At 40.2% G+C, this 16,150-nt stretch overlaps 1 protein-coding gene across 6 annotated transcripts in view; it reads left to right on the forward strand.

Annotated features, from left to right (window-relative positions):
• The window catches only part of TMEM68 (transmembrane protein 68), a 92,472-nt gene that overhangs the window by 15,048 nt on the left and 61,274 nt on the right, over window positions 1-16,150 (forward strand). For all 6 annotated transcript variants that reach the window (XR_551078.1, XM_008580803.1, XM_008580800.1 and 3 more), the window contains exons 4-5: window positions 12,915-13,079; window positions 15,607-15,800. Coding sequence is in view for 5 of the 6 variants with exons in the window: in XM_008580803.1 (XP_008579025.1) it covers window positions 12,915-13,079; window positions 15,607-15,800 (359 nt within the window). In the remaining variant the exon portion in view is untranslated. The remainder of the gene's footprint in view (window positions 1-12,914; window positions 13,080-15,606; window positions 15,801-16,150) is intronic.

Here is a 16,150-nt window from a genome sequence, read left to right on the forward strand (position 1 = left end):
TTTTTTTTTTTTTCCTTTTTTTTTGTCTTTTTTCGTGTCCGGCAACGGATTGCAACCCTCAGTGTCGCGCCCGTACCGGACCGGGACCGGCAACGGGATCGCAACCCTTGGTGCTGCGCCCACCCCTCGCTCAGCCAGTGAGCGGGAACCAGTCTGTATGTGGGATCCGAACTCTCGGTGGGAGCGCCGCTGCGCTCCCAAGTGGCGCACTGTAGCAGTGCGCCACTGGGCCGGCCCGCCAATTCCTTTTCTTATAGGACAAAAATAAAAGCACTATTCAGAGGAGGTAGCTTTTGAATAAGGCTTTGAAGAATGAGTAGAAACAAATTTTAAGTAACTATTTTGCACCATTGTATTTAAAGACTAAGTGAAATGGCTAGTGCAACAGGAGAATAGACATGATTAAAATTGGTTCACAAAGACAGAAATAGAATATACCAATAATCAAACAAATTGGAACAGTGTCCAAAGTTTATCTCCTCCTCCCTCCACAAGTGTCCCAGAGCCCATGAGTTCTGCCAGACTTTTGAGGAACAAATAATGTCCATCATAAACTGCTTCAGAATATAGAAAAATGTGGGGCTATGCAGTTTATTTTGCGAGACTGGCATAACTTAGCCATAAAAACTAAGGCAAACACACAGAAAAAGGAGATTTGTATGTCAGTCTGGTAGAAAATAATTTTATAAAATTCAATATCTATGATGAAAAGTCTTGGCAAATGAGGACTAGAAAGTACTGCTTTAACTAATAAAGGTAATGTACCAGAAATCTTCAACAAACATACATAATGGAGAAGTAGAGAAGTATGAAAGCAATTCTCATCAGTAGGGAACAGGACAAGGGTGCAGTTACCACTACTACTTAACATTGCCCTGGAGGTCCTAGAAATAGGAAGTAAAATGATTAGAAAATGAGATACCTGAAAGAACCAAATGACTCAACAAATTTATCAGTACTAAGAAGAATGGTTAAGCAAGAGAAATGGATATATGAGATCAACATAAAATTATTTAACTGCCCATATACTAACCATAGTCATTTTTAAGAAGGAAAGGAAAAATTCTTTTAGGACTAACAAAAAATGTGTAAGAGCATGTAAGAGCTTTATGGAGAAACTATACATACAGGTGGAGTTTTAAAAGAGATGAATGGATGGGAGGTCTCAATATGGTAAAGATGTCACTCTGCCGCCCACACCCCCAGTTCATCTATTAATTCAATGCAGTTCCAACTGCTTTTTCATGCAGCTTCTAAGATTTGTATGGAAGAATAAATAAACAAGACTAACTAAGGCCAATTTGAAAAAATGAGTGTTTTCACTTTATATCAAAAACATTTTATTAACATTATATATAGTGATTAAAATTGTAGTATTGGTACAGGGAAAGGATTGCCACAAATCAAACAGTGTAGGGCCCAGAAACATGTGAATTTATAAATGATAAAGGTGGTATTTTAAATCAGCAGGAAAAGATATAGGAAAATATCTGATAGTAGGGAAGTAGGGAAGGTCTTCAAGAAGACAGAAAAGTGAAAGCTATTTTAAAAAGTCATATCTAGCTCTTCGTGGTGGCAGGTGCTATAGAGATCAGGTCTGCCCACTCTTGCTCCTGACTCACCGGTTTTTACTCAGTCGGGATGCTGCACTACAACCCTGTATTTTAAGATACTGGAAAGACACATGTGTAACCAGAGGTGGCAACTCACTGAATTAGAATTACCCTAGTCAGCTGCAATGCAAAATCCCTGGTGCAGGTGTGTGCTGACTTGATGAGAGATACGAAGGAAAAGAATCTTAAAGTGAAAGGGCCAGTTCTTTGAGAATCAGTACAAGAAAAATGCCTTGTGGTGAAGATACTAAGACATGGGATCGTTTTCAGATGAGCTTCCACAAGTGTCTTGTTGACTTGCATAGCCCTTCTGAGATTGTTAAACAGATTACTTCCATTGAGCCAGGAATCAAAGTTGAAATTACCATTACCGATGCTTAAGTCAACTATTTTAATAAATTGGGTATCGGTTATTTAAAAAAAAAAAACAAAAAAAGACAGCTAAAAGACATGTTAAATGACGGGCAGATCAATGCAACTTATTTACAACCTGTCTTAGCAAATAATAATGAGAAAAAAAATCCAACTTAAAAATGTCCTAAGGATGTGATCAAGAAACATACATGGCCAGTAATCATTACAGATGCACATGCCCCTCTGGTAATTAGGAAAATGCAAATTAAAATGGCATTGAGATATCATTTTTACCCAAAAGACTGATAAAATTAAATGTGATAACATTAAAGGATGAGAATGTGGAGAAATGGGAACTCCTGTTGGATGCATGTGGGAAAGTAATGTAGAGCCAGTTGGGAAGACAATTTAGTAATAACTACTATAATTTAAGATGGGCATATCATATGATCAGCCGTTGCCCTTCTTAGTGTCTATTCTAGTGATAAACTCACATGTTTAGTGTACAAGGATGCATATAAAGGGGTGTTCATTGCAGTGATATTTGTGAAAAATTGGAAACTATCCAATTGTTCCTGAATAGGGAAATGGCTAAATGAACAGTAACATGAATTTATTATGGAATAGTTTATAACTATTAAAAAAAATAAGATTACTTATGTGTCTTTTGTGGGTAGATCTCAAAGATACATTATTGAACAGAAAAAGATTCATAACTAACTATACTCATAGGATACCATTTATGGTAAACACAGCAGCAAATGCATGATGTATTTAGGACTACAAGATGAATCATTCATGACCAGGAAGTATGTTAAGTGATGAACATGGAAGGGTAGACTGAAGCCAGGTTCGAAGGATCTTAAATGCTATGCTCAGGAGTTTGGATTTTATTTTGTAGGTAGTTTAGTTCTGTTTGCTTTCCTGAGGAAGATCCAAAAGGGTGGCATTGTTTATTTACCAATAATGTGTAGGTATATAGGCTCAAGAATGGATTTTTGATGGAAAATTCATCAACTTCTCTTAGGAGATTATCATTATCTGAATTCATGATACGGATGTCTAAAGCCAGAAGGCAGTTAACTCATTTATATAACATAATAAATCATTGCCATGAGAGGAATTAACTGAGCTCCATGTGACCTTCAAATCCTCTTCCTGTAGGAAGCTATATGAGAAGCCAGAAGGTCAGGAGAATATCTCATGAGTGTGGGATCATAGCAGGGGAAGTAAATAAATTACATACGTAATGGCATCAAATAAGAGAGCCATATTCATCACAGATTAAGGCTGTCCTTATTAATGGGGCCTGGACGACTCAAAATCTGCAGATTGAGGCTCCCCCTCCCTGGACAGTGGTTGGGTGGACAGTGACAGTAGTTGCTGTTGTGACTGCTTTCTCCAAGCTTCCATTGCTCATCAGATCCCCCTGGCATTGGTGTGCCATAGACAGGAGTTGATGGGGCTGCAGCTGGACACTGAAGTTAGGAAAGGGAAGGAGGTGATAGACTTGAGAGAGTTTTTGGTGGTAAAATGCACAAAACTGTGTGACCACTGAGTATAAAGTCTGAAAGAGGAGGAGTTAAAGTATAGTAAAATTTCTACTACTAGAGAGGAAACATGGGGCAGGAAGTGCTCCAACTAAAGGCAACTGCATGAGCAGAAGGACAAAGCTGAGAAAGTATATTCAGGGAGCCACAAGTTATATGATACATAAAATAATCTAATGTCACTTTTTTTTTTTTTTTTTTTTTTTTTTTTTGTCCGGCAACGGATCGCAACCCTCAGTGTCGCGCCCGTACCGGACCGGGACCAGCAACAGGATCGTAACCCTCCATGTTGCACCCGCACCTCGCCCAGCCAGTGAGCAGGAACCGGTCTGTATGTGGGATCCGAACCCTTGGCGGGAGAGCCACCGCGCTCCCAAGCGGCGCACTGTAGCAGTGCGCCACCGGGCCGGCCCTCTAATGTCACTTGATAGGCAGTTGGGACATAAAGGCAATAGGGCCTAAAAAAAAATTATCATTTTTGCCAATAATTGATTAATTGAGTTTTTCTTCTTTTAAGCAGGTGATTTGGTGTTATGTAAATAGTGCAATTGCTTCTTAATTTTAATATTCCATAAAGCCAGAGAGAACCTTAGGAATATTCTCTGTAGAATCCCTCAAAGGAGTATTCTTTACTTCTCAGAAAATTTATTTTATGGGACAGTTGATCCTTTTGGTAATGTCAGACAACCTCAGTAATTGTTCATTTTCAGTGAACAGAATGAGGGAATTTTTAAAGAATAACTTAAATATGTAAAAATGAAGTCTTATGTTTGTGAATGAAATAAAATTTTGCCGCATTTTTACGTAATCCATTTGTATATAACAATTTAAATGGTGTGTTACTTTGCATTGGGTCACTAGTTAAGAATTTTTCTTTTCTTTTTTCTTACCAACAAGCCCGGAGTGATTTTTCCTATTTTTACTAGTGAATTATTTTATGCCTCTGTTAAATTTTACCCTAGGTTGTGTTATCTATCTCCTAGGAAAGTTTTAACTTAATTTACGCTCATATCCTGGCCCCTTTCACCCACTCCTCTTTGTTCATTTCCTTACCCCTTTCACAACCTGCTTGTAACCAATAGAATCTAGTACTCCCATGGAACTACCTCATATCTAGCTTACACAGAAGGGTCCAGATCGTTTCTAAGAAATTAGTGGAGAAATGAAAGTGTGTTTGATGGTTCAGATTGTGTTGATAACTTTGTTTAGCAACTGAAAATAGTCTTAAATTCTAATATTGTCTGCTAGTTTGATACTTTTATTTTTTTATCTTGTAGATTCTATTATTCTTTGATCTTACATAATTTTTCCATAGAGGGCATTATGATTACTGCTTTTATTAGTACACTTTTAAATAATTAATTTTCCAAATATTGTACAAAGAACTTATTTTCCTAAATCATTTTGTTGTAAGTGCCTATATTACCCTGTCATTAACACTTTGTGTGTTTTCTACAAACAAGGATGTTCTCATACTTAATCTCAAAAAACCCATTAAAATCAGGAAGTTAACATTAATAGATACTAATATCTAATCTTTAGATCTCATTCAAGTTTATAAACTTTGTTTGACTCTTTTTTAATGGTTTCTATCTCTCTGCTGAAGTTCCTAATCTGATTACATGTGTTTCTGCCTCTTCCTCTACATCCTTTAATTTATTAATCATAGTTATTTTATAGTTACTGTCTGATAGTTTCAACTTTTGGGTCCAGTTGTGTTGATGGTTGTATCTCTTGACAATGGATTTTTTTCCTTACTGTTTTGTGTGCCTCATAATTTTTTTAGTTGAATTCTGGGCATTGTGTATAAAAGAACAGTGGAGACTGAGATAAATAGTATTTGTGACTGAAAATTGGCACTCCTGTCAGGTCATTAGTGATTGGTTAGGGGTTGATTCAGTCCACTGAATAGTTGAACTGGGTTTGGGTTTTGTTGTTGCTATAGTTACTTTCAGTTCAGCACAGACTTCAAACACCTACTGCTGCCTTGTACGTAATATAAAGCCTGGAGTACCAGGGGGGTTTTTCTTAGTATTCCTGCTCTTCCCTCAGTCCTATATTGCCTGTGCCACAGAAGGGGTCCCTCTTCATGCTCCTGCCCTGACCCCAGTTGCCTTTGCTTATTACTCCAAGTGAGGATGCAGTGTGGTGGTGGTGGTGGGGGGGCACTCCTTTGTTTTTCTGGTTTAGCTAAAATCTTATCAGGCCCTTTTTTCAGGGATGAGGCGTTATACCGCGTTCCTTTCCTTCTCTGTGGCAGGCAAACTTTGCCTTTTGTGAGTGGGGGTCTTGTGATGGGAGCGTTTCTGGCCCTCTCCCTAGTGGTAGATCTTTGTTTTATATCATTTCAGGACCCTGGGCCTAAGCACGTTTCCTGCTGCCCACTCCTACCTCCCAGTAGCAGATACTTCTGCTTTTAGCCTTTCCCTAGAAGTAGTGGACTTTTGCCTGACACTGGAGCAGTGGGGCAGGGGGTGTAGGTTGGGGGTGGTGGAGTTCTGTCCCTCCTAGCATCAGATGACTTTTGCCTGTACCTTTTTCTCAGAGGGGGTGGGAGAGTTTCCTGCACCTCTTCTAGTGTCTGACTGGTTTTGTTTTTACAAGAGAAACTTCCAGGAAGTGAGTAGGGTTTTATTCTCTGTATCACTAGCGGGGCTCTCTTTGGTCTCCTGCCTCACCCCTAATTTTTCTAGTGAGTACTCATTGAGGGCTGTGGAGAAGAGCTACAGAGTGAGTGTGGACATGTTGGTGTGTGTCTGCGGTCCCCAGGGATTCTACACTCAATGCTAGCCCATACTCGGCTGTTAAGTATTTATTCATTCTTTTCTTCTTACCCACATTTATAGCATCTGCTGCTTCCTCCCACACTCAGTTTTTGTCTTTCCTTGGAGGGGCTTGTCTCCCTTTGGAGCTCATTTCACCTGGTTGCCTTGTGACCTCAGCTCTCTGACATGCTCAGGAAAAGTTAGGGTTTTGTAAACCGTTTGCTTTTTTTCATTGTTATGGTGGGAGCGACCTTCTCTTGCAGTGACAGAGTTTATTCTAGTTCTCTCCTTTTCTGTATTTGTACTGGTAATATGGGAGCCCCAAATCTGAGAGGGTTCTCGCATAGTGTTTACCTATTCCGAAGAAATCACCTGGAGGTCCAGCAATAGAGACACTGGCTTATTAGATTTATGAGAGGCACCGATAGTGGCCGATCAGTAAGAAGCCCACCACGGAGTACATACAGCAGTTTTATAGGTAACAGATCAAAGTAGGGATATAAATCATTTTCAGGCTTACATGCAGACCCTCACCCAGCTCATGTAAGTCAGGGAGCACCTGAGATATGGCAGGGCAGAGAAGTTAATCTACTGGCTAATCTGCTGACAGAGTGTTTGCTCCCTTACTGAGTGTTCTGCTTCTTCCAGCATTCTGTTTGTCTAAAGGGGATGTGTGTTTCCTTGGGTAACTGCCTTGGCCAGGGGCAGCCTCCCAGAGAGGAGAGGGAAGGGGAACTCTGGTATGCAAGGGAGGGGGTAATAGGACTATGTCCAGCATCTGCCCTACATTCCACTCCTACGTACGACTATTCCACCCTCACAGTGTTTGCATCATATTAATCTTCTGCGTGTCCCCTAGGGTGGAGCAACGAGTCACACATTGCATCCAGATACCATAAATGCAGTATAACCCACAAGCACCAAACAACTGCACTCCTACCACTACCACCATTCCTATTATGATCCTTTTCCAAAATGGGTTGAGTGACAAAAACTAATCTGAGGAAAGGTCACAGGCAGTGGCATCCATAGCCTTAATTTCAGTATGTACAGTTTTTGGAACAGGGAGACATTGTAAGAGAAATCAGGAATATACATTCAGCCTTAATAGTGGCACAGGTGCCCCCTTGGGCAGTAGTAAGCATGTCTAGAGCCATCCTGTTTTGCGGACTATCTTTCTAATTTGGAAGACTTCTTTATTCAACAAATGGATATCATGAGAACTAGCATACAGGACATTGGTGGTGTGGTTGGCTAGGGCTTCCACTGCCTTTTCAGTCATAATATTACCTATTGGTGGAGAAAAAGTTGTAAGGGGATAAAACCACCAGGGAGTGCATCTAATTCGATGTCTTGCAGAAAAGGCTTCCAATTGCTAGGCAGAAGGGGAAGGGTCGTGAGCACTCTCCTGGGAATATAGGGCCAGCCTCATGTACACCTTCCTGTCCAGTTATATGGGAGGTATGGCCATCTGTATAAGCCCAGCATGGGATGTGCTCCTGCTTATAAGGAGAATTTTGCCGTCCCCATTGCTCAGCATCTGTAAGAGTGTTAGTAGTCCCACATAATTCTTTGGGGGTCCATCCCATTTCTTGCATGGTCTCATTACCTGTGCCATTCAGCCTTTCTATACAGAATGGGGCTGGTGCCTTGAATTGAATTTGCACTGCAAATATATCTTGCCACATGTCCTGACCCCACAGGGGCTTATTCATGATTAACTAGCCCTGTTTTTTGATGGGGCAGCTATTATGTGAGACTCAAAACTACAGATAGTTACCGGCTTTTCTCTTTAGCTATCACCATCTATACTGCTTGCAATTCAGCTTATTGGCTGCTTTCCCCAGTGCCATCATCCATCCAGATGGTATCTGTTGATGGTTGGTATGTGATGGCTTTCTATCGAGGGGGTGCCCTCAATAGGAGCTGTTGGTATATTAAGAAGTGGGGGCTTCTTCCAGCCATCTCACATGGGCCAGGGCATTGGCCTCATCATTGCCCAGATACATGGTACACAGTCACTGATTTATGTTGGCTGCTAGCATATATATCTTGCCCCATGTCCTGACTCCACAGGAGCTTATTCATAATTAACCATTCCTGTTTTTTCCACTGAGGCAGCCACAACATGAGACCCTTAAAAACTGCCCAGCTGTTGGTATAGATGGTTGCTGGGCTTTTCTCTTTGGCTATCACCATCCATAGTGTTTGCAGTTCAGCCCACTGGTTGCTTTGCCTGGTGCCGTCATCCATCCAGGTGCTATCTGTTGATGGTTGGTATGTAATGACTTTCCATCAGGGGGGTGCCCTCGAGAGGAGCTGTTGGTGTACCAAGCCTCTTCTGGCACTGGTGGCACCCCGTAATGAGTGAGGGATTACCACGGGTTTGGTGGGCACATTGTCTGGCTCCATAAACGTGACAGGTCCCAATAACTTATAGTTCGTGGCTTAGGGGACTTGTGGATAATTTAATGTGTTGTTGCAAGTAGGTGTGCTACTTGGTCACCGTGGTTGTCTGAGCACTGGAAGTATGGGGTTGCATGGTGATGTCATGAATCGGTCCAGCAATTGGCAATGCAGTCCTCACTGTCACAGCTGCCTGTCTGGTGCCCAGTTCTGTGGCTAGCAATGCTTGATAGGCAGTGTTGACTTGTTTTTATATAGGGCTATATCAGGCCTCTGCTCCTTTCCATGTCTAGGACCAGAACCTCATAGAAGCAAGCTTTCCCCTCTCATTGCTATAACCTCCACGTATAACCCTCCTGGGAATATTTATGTCCAATTCACAGGGTTGTGCTGGATTTAGAACTCCCAGTGCTTGCATGCCCCATTCTGTTGCTTTTGCAGAACTGAAAGCAGCTTGACACTCAGATGTCCAATCCCATTTTGCTTCATTTTTTACTAGCTTGTATAGAGGCCTCACCATTTGAGCTAAATGGAGAATGAACATCCCCAGTATCCTAACAATCCCAGAAATTCCTGGAATTGTTTAACACTAGTCAGCTTAGGGTATGCCTAAATCTTGTCTATTACTGCAGAGGGCATTACTTTTGTCTTACTCAGCCAGATAACACCAAATAATTTGACAGATAATCCAGGTCCCTGGACCTTGTTTTGGTTTATAGCCCATCCTCTCCTCTATAGGTGAGTGATAAGGGATGGAGTAGCCTCCTCCAAATCTGTAAGAGAATTGGAAGTTATCATAATGTCATCAGTATAATAGAATAGTCTCACTGATGGAGGTGCCGTCCATTTTCCCAAATCTTCAGCGACCATTTCATGGCAGATGGTAGGACTATGTAGATAGCCCATCAGCAAAACTGTGAATGTCCATTGACATCCTTCCCAAGTAAAGGCGAATTGGTCTTGACTATCTGGATGGTCATCAATACTAAAGAAAGCATTAGCCAAGTCTAACACAGCATGATGTGCCCCCAAAGGAGTCCCTAATTTATCCATAATATCAGTAATATTAGGTACAGCCACATGTAAAAGAGGAATTACCTTATTTAGTTCTCTATAGTCCACAGTCATTCTCCAGGTTCCATCTGGTTTATAGATGGGCCACACCTGGGAGTTATATGGACTATGGGCTGGGCGTTTTATTTTCACCTTGGCCAGTTCCATTATAGTTTCCCTAATATTCTTGTGACCCCTTGGCAACTGATATTGCTTAGTTGCCACTATTTGCAGGGGTGGCAGCAGTTGCACCAGGGAGTGCTGTGCTTTACCTCTCTGTATCTTTCACAACTCTTCTTCGTAGGTGAAACTCCTCCACACTAGTATGCAAACACAAACCTTGCAGTATATCAATCCCCAGTATGTGTTCCCTGATCAGAAAGATATATACAGTATGTTCCTTTGAGGGGTTGGGGTGGGAGGAGCCGACCAATCTTAATATCAGCTTCACCTTTCTTACTTTAATGGATTGCCCACCATACCCATCTATAGCAGTAATTGACCCCTCGAATTTTGATGGATTCCCATATATGTATATTTGGTTCCTGTATCTATCAACGCAATCTCTCTGTATGTTCGGCAGAGACCAGTATATAGCAAGCTCCTCATGGGGCCTCCCGCATTCCTCTGTCCCTTGGCCCCACCCCTAGGCTTGGGACCAAGGGAACATGAAATTTGTCTTGTCTTCCTCTGGAGGAGCACTTGGTTCCACTTGTGAACTATAGAGGGCAACTTCATCAAGTCCTTCAGCTGTGTCTCTGCCTACCCTCCCCGGAAGGAGTCCGTTCCCTTATCAGCCAAGTCTCTGGCCATTTTTCTGGCAGGGTCTGGAACCATTTCTCTTTGGGCAACTATCGCCACAATTTAAGCAGTGTGACATTTGGCTACTTATTTAATTTTTGGATTGACCCCTGGTTTAGTTAGGTCCACCCACAGCTGCTTTCTAGTAACCTTCACTGGCTCCTTCTGACTTCCCTTTTCCCCTCTTTTCCCTTTTGGTGCTGCTGCTTTCACTTTGCAGCTTTGTTTCTTTTGTCGTATGATTTTAGTTTTCCCTGGGTCAGCTATGGCCTGTGCCACCCTTTGAATGTATTGTCCTACTAGAGATGACAGAATGGATACCAGTGTTTCATTGCAGCTACTGGGAGCCGACTGTATAACCCTGTCTTTCATTCCTCCAGTAAATTGTACCAAGTTCGGACCACAGAAGGGGTCTCAGTAAATAGCATGTCTCATTCCCAGTTCCCTAGGGAATTCTTGCAAATCCTCCATGGTAGACCACCAAGGAGGCATTCCTGGAATGCTCCCTTCATCGGGCTGGGCGGCTTGGCAGCCCGCCATGATCCAAGTCACCCGGGAGGCATTTTCATCATGTTGCCCTGCTCTGTAAATGCACTGCTGGAGTGAGGGATGATTGGTGACCAATATCATTTTCACCAGTTCATCCCCTGACAACACTATGCTATCGACCTCTGTATCCCACAAACGGAGCAGCCACTCAGGAATGCTCTCTCTTTCTGACAAAACTTGATAGCTAGTTTTCCTAGCTCTGCCGAGGCATGAGAGTAGGTGCTTGTATGCATATATTTTAGAGGAGGAAGCAAATCTTGGGCATTTGCCCTCTGCTCATTCTTAAGCTAGTCTTAAGCTTTTGCATGATTACTGGCCTAGCCTGAGGATTTTCTGCTTCATCCTCTATCACCTCCACTTGGACATTCTCATTGTCCTCATCTGAGGTATCAGTCTCAGAAATGGGCTCCCATTTTCTAGGATTCCACTCTGGATTTGTCACTATTGTGCGGATCTTAGCCCACAGCAGCTGCTTTCCTTTCATTTTCACAAAACATCATACTAAAATGTGTAGATGGTCAGTGGCTTGGTGCAACTGATGTGCTGTAATATCCTTGCTGTCAGCCTGAGTTAAATGAGCCTCTTTCTAGCCTTAACTTTTCCTTCAACCTCAGTCCTTGGCTCCATGACTCAATTTCCTTCTTGGTTGCTAACTTGAGCCCCCAGAGGAGTGGCCATGCCACCAGGGCAGCCACAGCCTTGTATTCCTTTTTCTTCTGAATACCTCCTTTTTCTTCAACTGCCTTCAACACCTCCATCTGTCCTGCTGGCATTTTGGGGATATCCCCATACTCGTGGTGGTCCCCTGCTATTTACCAAGCTAGCAGCATTGAACCACATTGAACCAGTGATCCACCCAGGTATTTCCCCTGGGACGTTTCTCTTGTCCCCTTCCTCTCTCTTGCAGCCACTTCAGTGGGGGATTTCTCTGAAGTATCCTGCTAGTTACTCCAGTTGTAATGCAGGAGCCACAAATCTGAGAGGGCACTTACATAATGTTTACCCACTCCAAAGAAATCACCTGGAGGTTCAGCAGGTAGAAACATTGGTTTATTAGACTTACGAGAGGCACCGATGGTGTCCAGTTGGTAAGAAGTCCTCACCGCCCTGGAGTATATACAGCAGTTATGTAGTTAACAGATCAAAGTAGGGATGTAAATCATTTTCAGGCTTACATGCAGACCCTCACTCAGCTCACATAAGTCAGGGAGCACCCAACTTAAGGCCAAGTAGATAATTTACCAGCTAATCTCCTGCCGTCAGAGTGTTTGCTCCCTTACTTAGTGTTCTGCTTCTTCCAGCATTCTAGTTGTCTAAAGGGGATGTGTGTTTCCTTGGGTAACTGCCTTGGCCAGGGGCAGCCTCCCAAGGAGGGGGGGGAGGGGGAACTTTGGTATACAAGGGAGGAGGGAAGAGGACTATGTCCAGCATCTATCTTACAGTACTCCCAGTCTTGCACCGCCACCCTTGTACCAGGCTCTTTCCTGCATGGGTACGCTCATGACTCTTCTCCGGCTTTGACTCCCCACTCCAGGCCACCCTGTGCGACTATCCTCCTCACCCTCCTGGGCCCCAACACTCACTCCAGGCCACCTCCACATAGGTGCCTACTTCACTCTGGCCCACCTGGTGGCTGAGGGCTAATTTGTTCCAGAAAGGCAGGGAAAGAAAGAGAAAGGGAAGAAGAAGGGAAAGGGTAAGGGAATGAGGAGGCCTCATGCACTCTTTTAGGAAAAGACTGAGCTTCTGAGTTACTGACTGTCCTTTAATACAAATAAATTAATAAACATATTTTAAGTCTCTGTATTTTGTCTCTTGAACAGGTTATGAAGTTCATGGGATGGAAAAAATACCAGAAGGACCAGCACTTATAATTTTTTATCATGGAGCTATTCCCATAGATTTTTACTACTTCATGGCTAAAATTTTTATCCACAAAGGCAGAACTTGTCGAGTAGTAGCTGATCACTTTGTCTTTAAAATTCCAGGTAAACTTTTACTGTAGATAGTAGTATGAAAGTATTTAATTAACATGATCAAATTACGTGGTAGTCTCTACCTTTGAGCTCTCTAGTATCATTTGGAAAAGATTTTGGCTCTTTTAAGGTAACGCTTGGAAGTCTAATTTGGGAATGTCTAATTATCCTGTTTAGGTGGTATATCTAAAAATAAAACATGGCTAAAAATGTTATCTAGTTTCTTTTTTTGTTAATAGGTATTTAGTCATTACTTTTCTAAGTTAAATCCTGAATTTTAACTTTTTAAAAATAAATTTAATTTTTGCCAAACTATTAATTTATATTTTGATGTAGAAGGTAGTTGATATTTCATGTGATAAAGTTTTCTAGGAGATACTGACTATTGAGAGTTTAATTTTGCTGTAATTAGAGTTTGGTAACTGTCAGTTTGATAGCAAAACAAAATTAGTAAAAAAAAAAAAAAAAGAAAAAAGGAAAGTTAACCAGGATATATTTTGTCTTCATATAATAACATTATATTACCCTAAAGAATATACATTATGTCTCTTATCATACGCAACTTGCCTGGTAGACTCTGTGACTGAGGACTATATTCTTTTTCATGTTTGTAAAAGCTTTTTACCTTTTTAAGAAGACTAATTAACCAAGTGGTTTCAAACACGATAGAGTTTTTTTTAAATCATTCTTGAATAATCTTGTATTTTCTTCTGTCGCTAAATCGCTAGAAACAAGCCAAGAAAGTTGATTGTATGTTCTCTAGGATAATAAATATAAAGCCAACCCATCAACCAGACAAACAAACCAGGCAGTGAATTAAGTAATGATCTACTTCAGTGACTTTCATAAACATGGTTAATTCTTCGGGTATCCCTCTGTCACTAAACAGCTTTTTGTATTTTGTGTATAAACTAAGTTGGCTATACGATTTTCCTCTAAAAAGTAACATGATCACTTTATAATAGATTTGGAAATTAGAAAACAGAAGAACATTATTATGATCTTACTATGCTAACATAACCAATTATCATTTTGATTTATTTTACTTCATTTTAAATTTGCATATTTTCAAATATTATGCAAACAGTTTTGTGTTTTTTTTTAAGATTTAATGTTAGCATTAACACTTTACTATGTTTTATGAGGAACAGTTTTAATGTATGACTAAAATATTAACTAATTTTCTCTATGGAACATTACATTGCTTTCTCTTCCCCCCCCTTTTCATAAATAATAAAATGTGAATATTTTTAGCATGTGGCTTTTTCAAAAAAATTTCCCCCTTTACGAGCCTTTTTAGTATTTTTTCCTTTTAATATTTTGACATTTATTTACCTTAAGCCTGTTGTTGCTCTTTGAAAGTATTATAATTTTTAGTGCAAGAGAAAAGATTTTATAATTTATCTTGTAATTTATGCAACCTCCCCTTTCCATTCATTTATTATGAGAACGCATCAAGTTAAATCAGTGAGCTTTTAATACAATGTAGGGTGAAAATTATTTCACTCTTAATGATATTTTTAATCTTACTTCATATCTTTAAACCAATGAGAAGTTTTGGTTAGTCTGCACAGTTTTTAGCACCCATCCCTATATTTTCCAGTCTCAAGGAATAATGTTTCTTATGAAGTTTCAGTGTAGGATTTGATTAAACTATTTCATTACTGACAGGATTATTTCTTTCATCCATAAATAGTTGTAATTTGAAAAGCTGTATAATATTAAGACTTAGAATTAGCTGTTCCTCAGTCAAACACCCTCACTTTATTAAAAACTCTTAATGATGTTTGGTATTATTATTAATTTTCAAAACTTTAATTGTAGAATTAGCATCATCTAACTTTTAATTTCAATAGATTTGCTTATGGTCTTGCCAATTTTGGTAGGGCTAAGCACAGTCATATTCACATTCTCTTGAGTAATTCTCTTATAGAGTTAAAGAAAGGTTAGATTTGTGATTGCTGGTGGAATATTATTTCTGATTACTCTAATAAATACTTTAGACAGTGTTTGGCCATGAGATGCAGGGGAAGGAGCTTTGGACTAGACACACCCAGACTGGAATCTCTGCCCTGCCACTTCCTAGGTGTGTGACTTTGAGCAAGCTACTTATTCTCCAAGCCCAACTTTCCTCAAAATCTGTAAAATGGGGAGAAGAATCTCTGTTTTGCAAGATTATTGTGAGTTTTAATTGACGGTTTGAATATGTAAGGGCCAGGATAGTAGGTGATCAGTAACATGTAGCTATTACTTCACCAGCAGTGTTAATCTTAAGAGTTTTTATTGCTTTTTCTTTTTTTTCTTTCTTTTTTTTTTTTTGTAGCTGGCCAGTGCAGGGATTGAACCCTGGACCTTGGTGTTATCAGCACCATACCCTAACCAACTGAGCTAAGCGGCCAGTTCTTTGTTGATTTTAAAAAATAAAGAGTTTACTGATTTAAATATAGATAGTAAAATATGTAGGTTGTGAAGAGTTTTGCTCTTGAAGAACTGAATAAGAAGTACTTGATGTATATCTTCGTGCTCATGTTTCTTACAGGGTTTAGTTTATTACTTGATGTGTTTTGTGCTCTACATGGACCAAGAGAAAAATGTGTTGAAATTCTGAGGAGTGGTCACTTGTTAGCTATTTCACCAGGTGGAGTTCGGGAAGCCCTAATTAGTGATGAAACCTACACCATCGTATGGGGTAATCGTAAAGGTTTTGCTCAGGTCGCAATTGATGCAAAAGTGGTGAGTTGTATAAAATTAATTATTAAAGTAAAGCTTAGTTAAATTTAAAATAAATGCTTAAATAGTGAGCCAAAGTATATAAGAACTTAGATATTCTCATTGCAATACTTTAAAAATCAGTAGTATATATATATTTATAAGGTACAAGTAGAGAAATGTTTCTTGTGCATGGGAAGCCATCTTATAATGGAAATTTGGCAAATATCCAGCAAAGTTTTATTTTGCATTTCAAACTCCGGCTTCTTTTCATCAGATTTGTAATACTGTACAAATAACTTTGTGTTCCTTTGGGAATACTTTTTAAAATAAGTATAGTCAGTTCAATTCCATATATTTTAACCTTTTGGTAT

The sequence above is a fragment of the Galeopterus variegatus genome, unplaced genomic scaffold (genome assembly GCF_000696425.1).
Source record: "Galeopterus variegatus unplaced genomic scaffold, G_variegatus-3.0.2 Scaffold2163, whole genome shotgun sequence".
NCBI lineage: Eukaryota > Metazoa > Chordata > Mammalia > Dermoptera > Cynocephalidae > Galeopterus > Galeopterus variegatus.